Source organism: Notamacropus eugenii, chromosome 5 (genome assembly GCF_028372415.1).
Source record: "Notamacropus eugenii isolate mMacEug1 chromosome 5, mMacEug1.pri_v2, whole genome shotgun sequence".
NCBI lineage: Eukaryota > Metazoa > Chordata > Mammalia > Diprotodontia > Macropodidae > Notamacropus > Notamacropus eugenii.
In genome coordinates this window covers 25,944,040-25,960,168 of record NC_092876.1, presented here as the reverse complement: position 1 = coordinate 25,960,168, position 16,129 = coordinate 25,944,040, and the positions used below count along the sequence as shown (strand labels likewise).

At 49.6% G+C, this 16,129-nt stretch overlaps 1 protein-coding gene across 4 annotated transcripts in view; it reads left to right on the top strand.

Annotated features, from left to right (window-relative positions):
* Positions 1-16,129, top strand: part of POU2F2 (POU class 2 homeobox 2) — a 62,155-nt gene that overhangs the window by 25,789 nt on the left and 20,237 nt on the right. For 2 of the 4 annotated variants that reach the window (XM_072607885.1, XM_072607889.1), the window contains exon 1: positions 10,337-10,462. The exons of 1 other annotated variant lie outside the window; for it this stretch is intronic. In XM_072607885.1, the coding sequence (XP_072463986.1) occupies positions 10,450-10,462 (13 nt within the window). In that variant the 5' untranslated portion in view covers positions 10,337-10,449. Of the gene's footprint in view, positions 1-10,336; positions 10,463-16,129 lie in introns of those variants that run through there. One more of the 4 variants, XM_072607888.1, reaches the window with a different exon arrangement.

Below are 16,129 nucleotides of genomic sequence, written 5' to 3'. Positions count from 1 at the left end.
CTTCCATCACTCAGTCTGCCTTCTCTCTTCTAATCTGTGTTCAAATAAGCCACCTAGGGGCCCCTTCCCCCACAGCTGGCCTGCTGCACTCCAGAGATCAGGGACTCTGTCCTAGCTGGTAATTCTCCTCCTTCCCTCCTCCCCCTCTTCAGCTATGGTCCACCACAGCATCTTCATCCATCACCCAGGCTTTTCTCTTCTCTCCCAGCCTTGATGACCTCTGTTAAGTCATGGAGGTGCCCCTATGCCCACAGACTCCAGACACCCAGGGCTCTGCATGGCCTCCTCTCTCCTGTTCCGCCATGTCCTGAACAGATTACCCTACTCCTGTTCCCAGAGCCAGCCTGCTGGAATCCAGGGATTTGTGACTGTTTTGTGCTGGAACATTCTCTTTTTACTTAGAGAGGCAGCCTGGGCTGAGTCAGCAAGATCTGAGTTCTAATCCCACCTCAGGTGCTTATCTGCTGTGTGACCATGAGGAAGTGACTTTATTCTCTCCAGGCCTCAGTTTGCTCATCTATAAAACGAGAGGGTTCAGTTTGAGGGCCTGTAAGGTCCTTCCAGCTTTAAATCTATGACCCTATGACTCTACTTGGGTTTCTAAGGTCCTCAGCTCTCCCATTGTGCCCCTATCCCAAAATCAGCTGTATTTGTTACCTGTCTTCCTCCTCCAGGGCCCTGGGGCTGTCATCTGGATTCCCTGGCTTCCTGCATGTCTCAGGTAAAATCCCACTGTCTTCGAGGGGCCTTTCCCATTCCCCCTACCACTTTTCTATAGTTTGTTGCATGTTCTTTCCCAGTTAGACTGAGATCCTTGAAGGCAGGGGCTATGTTTTCCCTTTTCTTTCTGGTCCCCAATACTGTGCACACAGTAGACACTTAATAAATGTGCTTTTGACTCCCTTCTCCCCTTTCCCAACTTGCAGGGTCCCTGAGAAAAAACCAGTAGGGCCATCAAGGAGGAACTCTTGGGGACTAGGAGGGTGGTTTGGAAAAGAGGGGGGATGGAGAGAGTGGTAGGGAGACGAGAGCTCAGGAGGGAAATGGAGGTGATGTTTCTATAGCTGGTGCTGGGACACTCCTACACTGTTATCCTTTGCCCATTCTCATATCCATGGCCCTGAGACCATTCCTCCTCTCTGTCTCCCATTCTTTGTGCCCTGAAACCCTGTTTTTTGTCTTTCCTGCCCTGGCTGTTCACATCCCCTTAGCGCTACCCCCCCATCCCTGTATCTCAGCTATAACTATGCATTCTCCCCACTCCTATAGCCATGGCCTTATCTCTATGCTAAAGAGACCTCTGGATTGAGAGGACACCTGGATTCTGGTTCTGAGCCTGCCAGAACCCACTGTGTGACCTTGGACAAACATCTGCCCTCTTTGGGCTTCAGGGGCCTGGTCTATCAAATGAGGGGCTAGACTTGGCCTAATGCTCCTCCTGGCCCTGACTCTTCATGTTCTAAGGCCCTCCCAGCTCTAACCTTCTCTGTTCTAAGGGCCCTCTACCTCTGATGTTCTCTTATTCTATGCCTTAACACCAGACAGTCCTTCTGGGCTGAGGGACCTGCCCAGAGTTTCAGCCAGGACTGGAAGGTTTCCTGCCTCCTGGGTCAGAGCTTTTCTCACACTGGTACTTCCACCATGTCCAGAACCTTCAGAGTGCTAAGTCCAGTGTTCTGTGAGGGTTCTTCTCACCTTGGGCAGCCTCTCTACTCCCTTGTGGTCTATGTCCTGGAAGTCTCTCTAAGGGGACTCTATGCAAAGGGAGCCAGGCACCTCTGACCAAGGTGCTGAAATGTCATCTTTCCTAGGAGTGTGATTTTTACATTCTGGGGTATTATTCAGTCTAAAAGCCTGGGATTTCTAAGATCAGTGTGTGTGTGTGTGTGTGTGTGTGTGTGTGTGTGTGTGTGTGTGTGTGTGTGTGTGTGTGTGTGTGCGTGTGTGTGCGTGCGCACATACAGTGGTTATCTCTGTCTTGACCTCCTTCTATCATCCCCATCTCCTGCCTCATATCATGGCACTGATATTTCTCATCACCAGCCACATGTCCACCTTCCTCCATGGCCTCTGTAGCCACTGGTGTCTGCTCCTCCATTCCTTCCCACCTGGAGTCCTCATATTCCTTTGCTTGCTGCCTGACTCAGGCCTCATCCCCTGATTAGAAATTCTCCCTGACTCCCTATAGTGGATGGAATCCTGCCCCCACTTCACCTTAGAAGGCTGGTCTCAGTCTTCCTCCTCAGCTTTGGCTCACTGGGAGGGAGGAGGGCTTATTCTCTGTCTTTCCCAGACCCATCCCCATCTGCCCCATGCTCACAGGATCACACAAAATCATGTCTGGAGCCAAAAGGAGGATCTGGGGGGCCATGGAGTCCCACTCCCTCATTTCATCATTTTATTTTTTCTAATTTTATTTTTCTAATTAACAGAATCTATTTTGTTTCCATACCACTGGAAAATAAATTTGTAATAAACATGCCGAGTTGGACATGTCCCCAAAACAGATGTCTCAGCCTGTACCCTAAGTCTATTATCTTTCTGTCAGCAAGTGAAATTCTCTCATTTGAAAGATGAGTGGACTGAGGCCTAGAGAGGGCCTGTACTTTGCTAGAGTTCACACAGTAATATTAGCAAGTGACTCCTTTAGAATCTTAGATTTAAGGCCAGAAGGGAACCTCAGAGGGCATGGTCCAATCCCCCATTTACAGATAAGGAAGCAGAGGCCCAGCAGTCAGTGACTTGTCCAAAGTCACACAGGTAGCATAGATAGGGTTTTTACTCAGCTTCCATAGTTCTAAATTCATCCCCTTTTCCACTCTGCCACATTGCATCTTAGTCATAGACTTAGGTCATAGATGTGGAGCTAGTAGGAACCTGGACTGCCATCTGGCCCACCCCAGATTTCACAGATAAGAAAACTGAAGGTAAAAGAAGGGGCCTGTAATATGGTGATTGATTAAGTAAGATTGAAACAGCTCCTCTGACTCTGAATTCCCTACTTCTCCCGAGGCATCATGTTACCTTTCATCCCTGGGATTAGATACCCGCTATGTGACCCCAGAAATGTCACTCACCTGTTTTTTGCCTCACTTTCCCCATCCAAAAATTTGGGAAGTTGGACAAAATGATCTTCAAAAGCCCTTTGAGCTCTGATATTTAGTCTAAAGAGACAATTCAGAGACTCCCAGAGACCCAAGGTCACCTGGCAATGTCATCACAAGACCAGGACTGGAAGGTAGTTTTCCACCCCAACTCTGATAGTCTAGGATTCCCCTATGAGGCGGTAAAGAGATGGTCTCTTGTTTAACAGGGGAATTTTTAGAAATTCTTAGATAACAAGATCTATCCACAGTGAGCTCCTACAAACACCTACTGTATGCCAGTCACTATGAGACCAAGAAACACTTCTGCCCCGACAAACTTATATTCTTTTGGGAAGTGGGGACAACAGAGGCAGCTAGGGGGCTCCATAATGCAAAGGGTGCTAAGCCTGGAATCAGGAAGACCTGAGTTCAAATGTGGCCTCAGATACTTACTAGCTGTGTGACCCTGGCCAAGTCATTTAATCTTTGCCTACCTCAGTTTCCTCGCCTATAAAATGGGGATAATAATTGCCACAACTTCCCAGCATTGTGAGGATAAAATGAGATCATATTTGTAAAATGCTGAGCATAGTATCTGATACATTGTGGGAACTATATAAATGCTAGTGATAAGTGTTATAATGTATACACAGATAAATACAGGAGGCAGTTCTTTCGAAAGAAATATAGAGTCATGAAGACAGTTCCAATGTGTGCTCTGCCATTAACTCTCTGTGTGACCCTGTACAATCTACTTAACCTCTCTCTGCCTCAGTTTCCTTATTTGTGGATTGAGGGGGTTGGATTATATGCCCTCTTAAATCCCTTTCAAGTCTATGTCTGTGATATTGTCAGTAAATAGAGTACAGTATTTTACAGTATCTGTAAATACATACAAAGTAGTTTCAAGAGGGAAAGTGTGGTGACCGACAGGGGTGGGATCAGGAAAGACCTTGTGTAAGATGTGACACCTGATGTGACTCCATGCTTTGGAGGAAGCTAGGAATTCTAGGAGGTGCATTCCAGATGTGGGCCAGCCAAGATGAGCGCCAGGGGCATTGTTAAAAGGGAGACATGTGAAGCGAGACAGGAACAGTAGCTGGAGCCAGACTGTGGAGAGCTTTAACTTTGAGGCTGAGCAGATTGTCTTTGATCTTCAAGGAAAGAGGAATCCACTAAAGGTTTTTGTCTAAGGAATCAACATGTCCACACCTGGGTTTTAGGACTATCTATTCAGTGAGTGTGTGGAGACTGGCCTGAAAAGAGGAGAAACTGGAGATAGGGAGATAAACTAGGAGACCATAGTTCAGGTAAAAGGTGATAATGCCCTGAAGTCAAGTGGTGCCTGTGGATAAAGAGAAGAGGACAAACTTGAGATATGTCATGGAGGCGGAATGGATAAGATTTCACAACTGGTTGGATACGGGAAGTGAAAATCAAAGATGAGTTTTCAGTTATAGGCCTGAGTGATTAGACATATGACCAAGCCATCAACAAAAATGGGGAAGTTTTGAGGACAAATGGGGGAAAGAGTGAGTTCTATTTTGAATATGTTGAGTTTGGGGGATTTGTGGGACACCCAAGTGGAGCTGTCCAGCAGCTAGTTGGTGGTGTGGGAGCTGGGAGTCACCTGACTTGAGGAATCCTTGGGAGCTAGTGAGTTCACTAAAGGATACAGGTTAGAGAGAAGCCAAGAGGTCTCAGGACCGAGCCTCAGCAGGTGCCCACAATTAGTGGGCAGGAGTAGGGTGATGATCCAACAAAGCATATAAAGAAGAATCAGTTGGAGGTGTAGGAGAAGAGCCAAGAGAAATAATCACAGTTACTCCAGGCTGAGTTTACTTCTTATTGTTAAGACTTTGTGGTTTATAATGTGCATCCATCACAGAACAGGTATTATTATCCTGTTTTTTATGGTTGAGGAAACTGAGGTAGAGAGAAGGGAAGGGATGTGCCCTAGGTCATTCAGCTGGTAAGTGGTATAGAGAGGAAGGGAAATCCAGACATTCAGGGCCACATCTTGATCTTTTTTTGAGGATGGTTTTCTTCTTGTCTCTCTGAAACTGTCACTGAGGCCCTTCCTCACCCCCAAGCACTGAATCAGAGAGGTTCTTCTGGTGTCCTTTTCTTATGTCTCTGGCCCTTTCTGATGCCATTTGCCCCAGGGGAATTCTAAGATGTTTCAGACTATAAGACTTCAGAAGTTGAGGGTATGAAGATATCCTCAGAACCACTTAGTGGACTCCATGATCCACTCAGGACCTCTGGAGGAGGGAGCTGACTCCAGACTACAAGAGCAGGTTGAGGGTGGGGGGCTGAGTTGCTGTCCCCTCCACCCCAAGAAGCTTTACTCCTTCATGCATTCTGGTCAGGTAGAGAAGAGAGAAGCTGTGTAGTGGAACCTCAGGGTCCCTGCTGGTTCACTCTGAGTAGACCCTAGCCACAAAACTGGGAGCTAGGAAGGAGGATCATTTTTAACTCCCTTATTTTACAGATGGGGAAGTCAATGGAGAATAGCAACTGCCATTTATATAGCACACTAAGGTTTGTAAAATGCTATAGACATCAATTTAAATGCACTGTTTTTTGCATGGTGGAAAGTGTTAAATGTAGAATCTAAGGTCCTGGTTCAAATCCTCCTCCTCCTCCATCTTTTTCTCCTGTTTCTTTATTTCATTCTTTCTTTTCTTGTTCTTGTTCTTCTACTTCTATTTTCACAATTCTCCCTCTTCTGACCCATGTGACCTTGGATACATCCTCTCCAAGCATTGGTTTCCTTATTGCTTAAAGTAAAGGGGCTGGAGGTTATGGACTCTGAGGTTCCATACAACTCCAGGTCTATGAGCCTTGGGAGTTACATATAGGTAGGGACTCCACTTATGGTTTCAATAGTATAGGGAAGTCCCAAGATGAGGAAGCATATGCTTGACATTGTCTTCTCTCCTTAGAGTTTCTTAGGGCACCTCAGAGGTCAATGCTACATGTATGTTATTATCCCCGTTTTACACAGGAAGAAACTGAGACTGGAGGAAGTTAAATGATTTGCCCTAAGTTACATTGCTAGTGTTCTGAACTGAGATTAAAACACCAGACTTCCTGACTACCAGTCACTCTCTCAAGATGCTAAGGCTCAGAAAGGAGAGATGAAATCTCTGAAGTCTCACAGCTAACTAATGGAAGAAATGAGGATACTAACTCTGGTTTTAGATCCAGGGCACTGCACAACACTCTCTTCCTTTATCCTTTGGAATAAAGGCAGAGAGAGAGAGACAGAGTCAGAGACAGAGAGAGACAGAGAGAGAAAGAGAAACAGATGGAGAGAGATAGAGAGAGAGAAACAGAGCGAGAGACAAAGAGAGACACACAGAGACAGAGACAGGCAGACACACACACAGACAGACACAGAGATAGACAGACAGAGACACCTAGGGCCTAGAGAGAGTATTGGGGGAAGAATCCGTAGTAGAGAGACTATAGTGGGGAGGCTGGAGAGAGAGGAAGAGGAACCCAGAGCTGGGGAAACCATTGGAGGGAAGGATCCTGGAAAAGCAGAGAAAGATGAAGAGTCCATGCTGGGGTGGGGTGGAGGAGAAGGATATCCCTCCAGAAACTGAGGGAGACTTAGAGACTAGAAGATTGGAGGTGTGGGGAGAGCAGGCTGGAGAAACATGGACAGAAGCAAAGCCTGGGAGTTGGTGATAGGAATGGGAAGGCTGGAGAGAGTCCCAGAGCTGCTGAGATTGTCAGAGACAGTAACCTGGACGAATGAAGACTCAGTTCAGGAGACTGGGGGCAGGGAAGAGTCTGGAGAAGCGTAATGAAACCCCGAGTCCAAGAAATAGTGTGACAGGGAAGGAGGTTAGAGAGCTCCTGAGCATGGAGAAATCATCAGAGGGAGAGACTGGAGAGATGGAGAGAAATAACTGGGATAGACTGGAGAAAGGGGGAGCTATCTATGGTCTTGGACATGGTGCAGAGGGAGAGAAAGGGAGGGAGGGGGGGAGGGAGGGAGAGAGAGAGAGAGAGAGAGAGAGAGAGAGAGAGAGAGAGAGAGAGAGAGAGAGAGAGAGAGAGAGAGAGAGAGAGCATGAGCAAGCCCCGGAGACCATTGTGAGGAGACGGGAGACGGACCTCCGGCTGGGGAGCCAGTGAGAAAAGAGGCTGAAGAGGCCGTCAGTGACCCCCAAACCAGAGATCCAGTTTCGGGGAAGGCTGGAGAGATGGAGAGAGGCCTTGTGCCCGGGGGTTTACCCTCACAGTCCATAGGGAACCTTGGGATCGTGGCTTGGGGGCGCTGAGGGGGAGGACTCCCAGCGGGAGAGGAATGGTACTCTGGCCGTCCCCCGCGGCTGGCGGCTCCCCCGCCCCCCAACCCCCCGCCCAGGCCCCGGGGGACCCAGCTCTAATAATGTATTTGATCGACTCGCCGGCCGCGTACAAGCGATTATTGTCTTGTCGGGAGTCAAACGTATCGATCCGGCGAGAAATATGAGCGAAGCAATGGAGCCCGCGTGTCAGTTACCGGCCCCGCCGGCCCTGGGGAGCCCCAGCCGTCTCCTTTAATTACCGCTCAGCCCTGAGCCCGGCCTGGCCTCCCCCATCGCCTGGCCCCCACGCCCCTCGGGGCTCCCCACTGCTCCCCAACGCCCTCTCTGTCTCTCTCAGCGTCATAGCCCATTTCTTCCTCTCCATCCCACCCTTCCGGGGACTCTCCTCCTCAGGCCTCCACCTTGGCCACCCTCTGCGAGGTTCCTTCCATCCCTTTCTCCCCAGTCCTGTACTGCCTTGTTGGCCCTCCTCACCCAGCATCCCTTCCTCTGTCCTCTCCTCTCTATTCCATTTCTCCATTCCTTCCCCTATCCCACTCTGCACATTCTCGTCTCCCCCTCTTAAATAGGAAGGAGCTGTCCAGCGTCCCCACGTTCCATTTCTTTCTGGGCTTAGTCTCCTCTCCATCTTTCCATTCTATTCCTAACTCTCCCCACCGTTGGTGTCTCTATCAGTCCCACCACCGGCTTTGCCTTTGGCTTCCTTCGTCTGAGAAGGGTGAGGGAACATTTCAGGGTAGGAGAGTACGCAGCTGTAGGCTGAGCAGTGCGAGGTCCAAGAACTCCAATGCCCAATGGAATGGGAGAGAACCAATAAGAAAGAGATACGAATGCTGGAGGGGCCCAGCAAAGGAAGAGCCTGGCTGGAGAATTTGGTGATTGAGCAGAGCCTGAGGTCTGGCTTAGAGACACAGCTAGTGGGCTCCAGTGGAAAGAGATGGATTTGGAGTCAGGAGCTGCATTCAAGTCCTGCACATCCCATTTACTGTCACCTCTGTGCCTGGGAGCAAGGTTCTGGAGGGAAGTGACTTCACCTAAAGTCACTCCGTGAATCATCTGGACACAGATTTAGGTCTGGAAGGAACTTTAAGAATCATCTGGCCCCACCCCCTCATTCTACAGACTATAGAATATAGAGGCCACAGCTAGAAGAGGCATCAAGAATACAGAGCATCAGAGCCAGAAAGGGGAGGTCTTAGAATAGGGAATATCAGAGCTGGGAGGACATTAGAACAGGGAATGTCAGAGCTGGAAGGGCCCTTGGAACAGGGAATGTCAGAACTGAGAGGGGCCTTAGAACAGGAAATGTCAGATCTGAGAGGGGCCTTAGAACAGGGAATGTCAGAGCTGGGAGGGGCCTTAGAACAGGGAATGTCAGAGCTGAGAGGGGCCTTAGAACAGGAAATGTCAGAGCTGAGAGGGGCCTTAGAACAGGGAATGTCAGAGCTGGGAGGGGCCTTAGATCTCAGAATGTCTGAGCTTTTATATCTTCCTTTTCAAAGTCCTGTCCCTTCTTTTTTATGTATGAGGTAACTGAGGTTCCATGAAGGGACTTATCTAAGGTCATGCAATGAGTCAGGGGCAGAGCTGGTCCTTGAACTCTGTGTTGGAGGATACACGCTTGGCCAGTCACAGGAGATTAGCCCAGACCATAGAAGCCACACAAGCTAGCAAAGCTTCCTTTCCAGGTGTGTGCTTCCTCCTAGGGAGCCAGGCTTCTGGTGACCCCCACAGACCTCTCTCCCTACCCCCTCCTCACTGGTTTCCAGGAGGGAGAGTGATTGTGTCTGCCTGGGTGTGTATGGAAAGCAGGAGGTGAAGAGCGGAGCTCTGCAGGGTCTGGCTGGCTGGGCACCAACGGGTGGTGGTCGCCCTCTGGTGGGCTATACCAGGAAGTGCAGGACTCTTCCCCATTCTCCTACACACATATACACTTACATACATACCCCCCACTCCCCCCACACATATACACACAGTCATACCACACACACACACACACACACACACACACACACACACACACACACACACACACACACACACCCCCACACGAGACGCCCTTGTTTCCGGTGCAGACAGGCAGACATCCAGCTTCCAGATATGCATTCCACCCTGCCCTCCCCACCCCCCACCCCGGCCCAGGTCCAAGAGACCACTACACATGTTTAAGTTCAGTGTCCACTCCATCCTCCTTTTTGACCTAGACTTGGCTTTATTTTTTTTTAATGCAGAGAACTCCTTAAGGAGTACTCTTTCCCAAGGCAGCTGAACACTTGCTCAGCAAGTTGCTGAGGGGACCCGAAAAGATAAATAACTTGTCCAGGGTCTCATCCGTCAGGTGTGATAGGACTTGAACCCAACTCTCCTTCACCTTGAGGGTAGCTCTGTATCCACCATAATAGCCTTGTTTACAGATGGGAAAACTGGAGAAAAGTAAGAACTTGTCCTGGGTAACACAATGAGTCTTAGTCCAATACAATATCAGAACAATGAATGGCCAAGCAGGAAGTGCTTTGCCCTTGGAGCACAGAACATCAGAGCTGGGAGGGATCTTAGAAGGTGGAATGTCAAGGCCTTAGAACCAAGAAGGTCAGAGCTGGAAAGGACCTTAGAGGACATGCAGTCTACCCCTCTCTTTTTACAGTTGGAGAAACTGAGGCCTCTGGAGGGCATGTGACCTGACTTTCCCGTGGAAAGATGGGGACAGTGTTTGGACTGGAGGTCTTCCTCCTCCCAGGCTTGGCGTTCCAGCTGAAAAGGGAGGGGTTGTGATAACCTGGCTCTGGGCCCCTCAGGCTGGGCTGAGTCTGGTCTCATTGGGTGTGTTTGTGTGCTGGTGGGGGGGTAGTTTCCCTCCCCAGAGGGCGGTCCTGCCCCTGTGGTTTCCTCTCTGGGTGACTTCCTGTCCTGGGGTTGGTTGTGGGGAGGGCCTGGGACCTGGGGAGGGGGCGGAGAGATGACACAGTTGTTCCCCCAACCCAGCCTGGCTCCTGTCTACCTCCGCCCCCAGCCGGGGCAGCGTGGTGCACTCCGGCATGGGGGCTCCAGGTAAGGGCAGGATTAACCCTTTTGGAGGGGGAGAACCTCCATTTGCTCTCCTTTCTCCCAATTTCCACCATGGCCTCTCTCCTCCCATTCCCAGCTCCATCTCCCTGTCCCTTTCTCCCATCTTTCCCCCTGTTCTCTAGGCTCAGTGGGTGTCTCATTGGCTGCTTCTGCTCCCCACCCCATGCCTGTCTGTGCGTCCCCTTTTCTCCCATCTCTGTCTCTGTTTATCTTTCTGTCTTTCCCCTCTCCCCACCCTCCAGCATCTCTCTTTAAGGATACCACTCTTTCTCCATGTATTCCCCCGCCAGGCCCACATCTTTCTCTACAGCTTTCCGCATCCCAGCTTCCCTCCCCTCTCTATCCACTCCTCTCTCTAGCCTCCCATTCTATATCCTGGAGAGCCTTCCTCTCCTTGTCCTGTCTCCTCTCTCTCCCTGACTCTGTCGCTCTTGTATCTCTGATTTCTTGGGGCAGAAGAAGCTCCCCCTTAATTAAAGCTCTTGTAGTACTCTCACCTCTCTTTCTTTCTCTGCCTCTCTCCCCTCACCCTCAGTTTGAGACAGAAGGTACCCTTCCAAGGTGGCAGAATGAAGACTAGGGGGGTGGTGAACAGTGAGGGACAGCACTTGAGGTCCCCTGGGCTTGTGTATCTGAATCTTCATGTCTCGGTGTGAATGGATGAATTGCCTTTTTTGCAGAATGTCACAGCTAGATGAGACCTTAGAATGTAGAATATTGGAATTGGAAAGGCCCTTAATTTATAGAAAACCAGAGTTAATAAGACCCTAAGAATTTAGAATGATGGATTTGGAAGTAGCTAGAGAACCTAGAATGTCAGAATTTGAAGGGTCTTAGAACTCAGAATGTTAGAGCTTCAAGGAGCCTTACAAACTAGAATGTCAGAGCTAGAAGGAGCTTTAGAACCCAGAATGTCAGAGCTGCAAGGAGCCTAAGAACCCAGAATGCCAGAGCTGCAAGGAGTCTTACAACCCAGAATGTCAGAACTGGAAGGGTCTTAGAACTCAGAATGTCAGAGCTTCAAGGAGCCTTAGAACCCAGAATGTCAGACCTGCAAAGAGCTTTAGAACCCAGAATATCAGAGCTGCAAGGAACCTTTGAACCTAGGATATCAGAGCTGGAAGGAGCCTTAGAACCCAGAATGTCAGAACTGGAAGGACCCTTAGAACCCAGGATGTCAGAGTTGGAAGGGCCTTAGATACCAGAATGTCAAAGTTGGGAGGGAAAGGACTCTAGAACATGTAATTTGAGAGCTGGGAGGGACCTTAAAATGTAGACCATAAAATGTCCAAATCAAAAGGCACCTTAGAACATTTCAATCCATAAGGCACAGACTTGTAGTTAGGGAGCTATAAGTACAGAAGTGGCCTTAGACACTTACCAGCCGTGTGACCTTGGGAAAGTCTTCTTAACCTCTGTCTGCCTCAGCTTCCTTAACTGTAAAAAGGGTATAGGAATAGCCCCTATGTTGCAAGGCTGTTGTATGGATCGAAGGAGACAATATTTGTAGAACGCTTAGCACACTTTCTGGCTCAACCAAAGGCATTGTATAAATGCTGCCGTTCAAGGAGCAGACATCCTATTGGAGGAGACATCATGTGCAGATAAAATGCAAAATAAATGAAAGACAGTTTTGGGAAAGAGGACCCGAGCAGCCCGAGGATCAGGAAAGGCTTTCTGGAGAGTATGGCTTGAGCTACATGTCCTGAAGGAAGGCCCACTCCAGGTCTGGGGCCCACTAGTGAGAAGGCACAGGTGTATCCTAGGACTTCAGGGTCCTATCAGAGGTGAAGCCAGAGAGCCAGGGTGTCACCAGGCTAGCGAGACTGGAAAGGCTGGACAGTTGGACATACTAGGAAGCTGTGGGAATCTATTGACCTGATCAGCCCTGAGCTTAAATAAGATGGCTTTTGTAGTGAAGAGGAGAATGAGGAGGAGAGAGGAGAAACAAGTTGGGCAGCTCTGTTGCACTTGTCCAGCAGAGGGGATGAGGGCCTGCACGCAGGCAGAGGGAAGGGGGTGAACATAGATCATGCTGAGGAGTTAGAAATGATGAGATCTTCAACTGACTGGATATTTGGGGGGAGGGTAACTCTGAGACCACAAACCTGGAAGACTCAAAGGAAGGCTGGAGAAATAGGAAAATTAGGGGAAAGGAGTGGATTTGGGTATGGGGGAGAGGAAGAGAATGAGGACTGTTTGAAACAAGTTGATCTGTCATATAATATCAGAGCTGGGAGGGCCCTTAGAAAAAGGGATGTCAGGGCTGGGAGGACCCTTAGAACAGAGAATGTCAGGCCTGGGAGGACCCTTAGAACAGGGAATGTCAGAGCTGGAAAGTGTCTTCAAGAACAATTGGTTCAACCCCCTCATCTTAAATGTGAGGAAATTGAGGTTAGAGAGGTTAGAATAAGTTTCCATAGATCCTGCTAAGCCCATGTTGATATCCTGGTCAGCCCTGAGATCTGGGCTTTCAGATTGCATATCCTTTCTTCATCTTTTCCCCCTCCCCTTATTTTAAAAATGCCATTTCCACTATGAGACCCTGTCCATGTGATCTAATTCAAGAAACATCTATTAGGCTTCTACTCTGCAGATATAAAGCTAAAAAATGAAACCTTGCCTACCTGCAGGGCTTCTCTCCTGGGGGAATGGAGTGTGATATTTGCACAGATATGTGTAATTGGAGGAGGGAGAGATTGTTAGTTGATTGAGAGAATGCTCAGCATGATTGTGAGTGTGTGTGTATATGGGGGTATGTAAGGAGTAGACCAGGAAAGGATTCCCTCGTGGAAGGGGTGACCGCACAATGGAGCCTGTAGGGAAGGAACCGAGGGGAGGACGGTTCACATTTCAGGGAAAGGGCAGTTCAAGGAATAAGCAGCCAGCCTGGAGAATTCAGGACAGGTGGGACTGGAAAGAAGGATGACTGCCAAGGTGGGTGCAAACCAGTATGTGGAAGGTTGAGGAGGTGAGAGACTTCCTCTCTCTGAGAGTGTCATGGTGAGATCTGGGCCTCAGGATGATTATTTGGGGACTTACAGGGCTGGTTGGGAAAGTGGAAGCTGGGAGAGAAGATCGTCAGGAGATTGCTGCAGTAGTCTAGGCAAGAGGGTCCAGACAAGTGTGCTAAATGGGAAAAGGGAGAGGAGGGCAGAGAGATGTGGGCCAAGAGCAAGCAGACTTGGTGGCTGATGGGATAGCCAAGTGGCAAGGGTGAGGTTATGAACCCAGCTCAGTGGGACTATGGAGCTACCCTCAGCTGAAACAGGGAAGCTTTCAGCAAGGCCCAGCTAAGCTGGGGGAAGATGACAGTTCTCTTTCAGACTTGATGAATTGGAGATTTCCCACTGGAAGGTACATTCAGGCAACTGATGAGGAGCGGGGTACGGGAGATGGATGATTAGATTTGGATGTCATCTGCATGAAGATGGTCCTCGAGTCCTGAGATTGCCAAGGGAGAGGGTATAGCAAGAAAAGAAAAGAGGGTCCAGGAGAAGTCCCTAGTTTGGGAAGAGGAAAGGGCCCTTGGGAAGCTGACCAGGACCCAGAAAAGGAGATGAAGAAGGAATGCATAGGGAAAAGCATGATGAGGAACAGACTGAGTGGAGTTACAGAAATATAGAACGTCAGAGCTGGCAGGGGCCTTAGAACAGGGGATGTCAGAGATAGGAGAGGCCTGAGAACTTGGAATGTCAGAGATAGGAGAGGCCTGAGAACAGGGAATATCAGAGATAGGAGAGGCCTGAGAACAGGGAATATCAGAGATAGGAGAGGCCTGAGAACCTGGAATGTCAGAGATAGGAGAGGCCTGAGAACAGGGAATATCAGAGATAGGAGAGGCCAGAGAACAGGGAATGTCAGAGATAGGAGAGGCCAGAGAACAGGGAATATCAGGATGGGGAGGGGCCTAGAACAGGGAATGTCAGGACTAGGAGGGGCCTAGAACAAGGAATGTCAGAGATAGGAGAGGCCTGAGAACTTGGAATGTCAGAGATAGGAGAGGCCTGAGAACAGGGAATATCAGAGATAGGAGAGGCCTGAGAACCTGGAATGTCAGAGATAGGAGAGGCCTGAGAACAGGGAATATCAGAGATAGGAGAGGCCAGAGAACAGGGAATGTCAGAGATAGGAGAGGCCAGAGAACAGGGAATATCAGGATGGGGAGGGGCCTAGAACAGGGAATGTCAGAGATAGGAGAGGCCTGAGAATAAGGAATGTCAGAGATAGGAGAGGCCAGAGAACAGGGAATGTCAGAGATAGGAGAGGCCAGAGAACAGGGAATATCAGGATGGGGAGGGGCCTAGAACAGGGAATGGCAGAGATAGGAGAGGCCAGAGAACAAGGAATGTCAGAGATAGGAGAGGCCAGAGAACAGGGAATGTCAGGACTAGGAGAGGCCTGAGAACAGGGAATGTCAGAGATAGGAGAGGCCAGAGAACAGGGAATGTCAGGATGGGGAGGGGCCTAGAACAGTGAATGGCAGAGTTGGTCATCCAGACCTTCTCCTTGAAAAGATGAGCTCACTGAGGCTCGGAGTAATGCAGTTCCTTGCCTTTGGTCACACAGCCAGTCAGGGATAGACTGGATTAGAACATGTACTTTTGGCCTTCCAGAAGGGCCCCCTTCCACACATCTACCCCTAATCCTAGCCCTCTCCTTGGAGGTGAGCTGGCTTTGATGTTTGTGATTACGTATGGCCCCTCACTATGAGTCTAGGTGAGTTCACAATTCTCTGTTTGTGATTGTGTATCCATAGTTACTTTGTATGGCCACACAACATTGTGTGTGAGTGTATTTCAGTCACGTCTATCTTTACTTCAACATTTATGTGTATCTATGTGAGTTTGTGTGTGACTTTCTCTAGGAGGAGGGGGCAGATCTAGGCCTGTCTGGGAGTGTTAATCAGTGTCAACGTATCTGAGAGTGGAGACCCTTTCTCCCAGCTGCAAGTCCTATCCTGATGTGTCCACCTGTCCGTATCTCCGTCCTGACCCCGTGACATCTCACCCTCATGCACCCAGGGGCCCAGCTGGGAGGAGAAAGGCACTGACCCCCCAGGGAATGGGGATGGGGCCTACTGGGGTTCCGAGCATCAGCGCCCAACAAGAGGGACCTGGGGACCCTGGGGACTGGCCGGGGAGGGTGAGAGGAGGCCCTCAGCCGCTCTATATTTAGCCCCATTTTCGGTAAATGCTGGCCAAGGGCTGGTACAAATCTGCTAAAAGGGGAGGGTGGGGGGGAAGCTCAGAGGAGAAGTGAAAGTCCAGCAGGCAATGAAGGGGGGGTGGGGAAGGCCCAGCAGGCCGTGCTTTTGAGCTCCCCCCACCCCAGGCTTAGAGATCATTGCTTAGCCTTGAGGGTCTGGGGGAGTTGGACAGGCGAGAGGGAACCCCCCTACCCCTACCCGCCCAAACTCCAATGTCACGGGCTGAAAGTGCCTGTCTGAGAATGATGATGGTGGTGGTGGCTGTGGTGGTTACTCCCCATACCAGGGAGATGGTGGAATCAATGATCTAGAAGTTCCCTCTCAGTCCTGACATTCCATGTTCTAAAAGGTCCCTCCCAGCTTTGATATTCAATGTTCTAAATCTCTCCACACACCCCCCAACTGACATTCCCTGTTCTAAGGCCCCTCCCAGCCCTGAC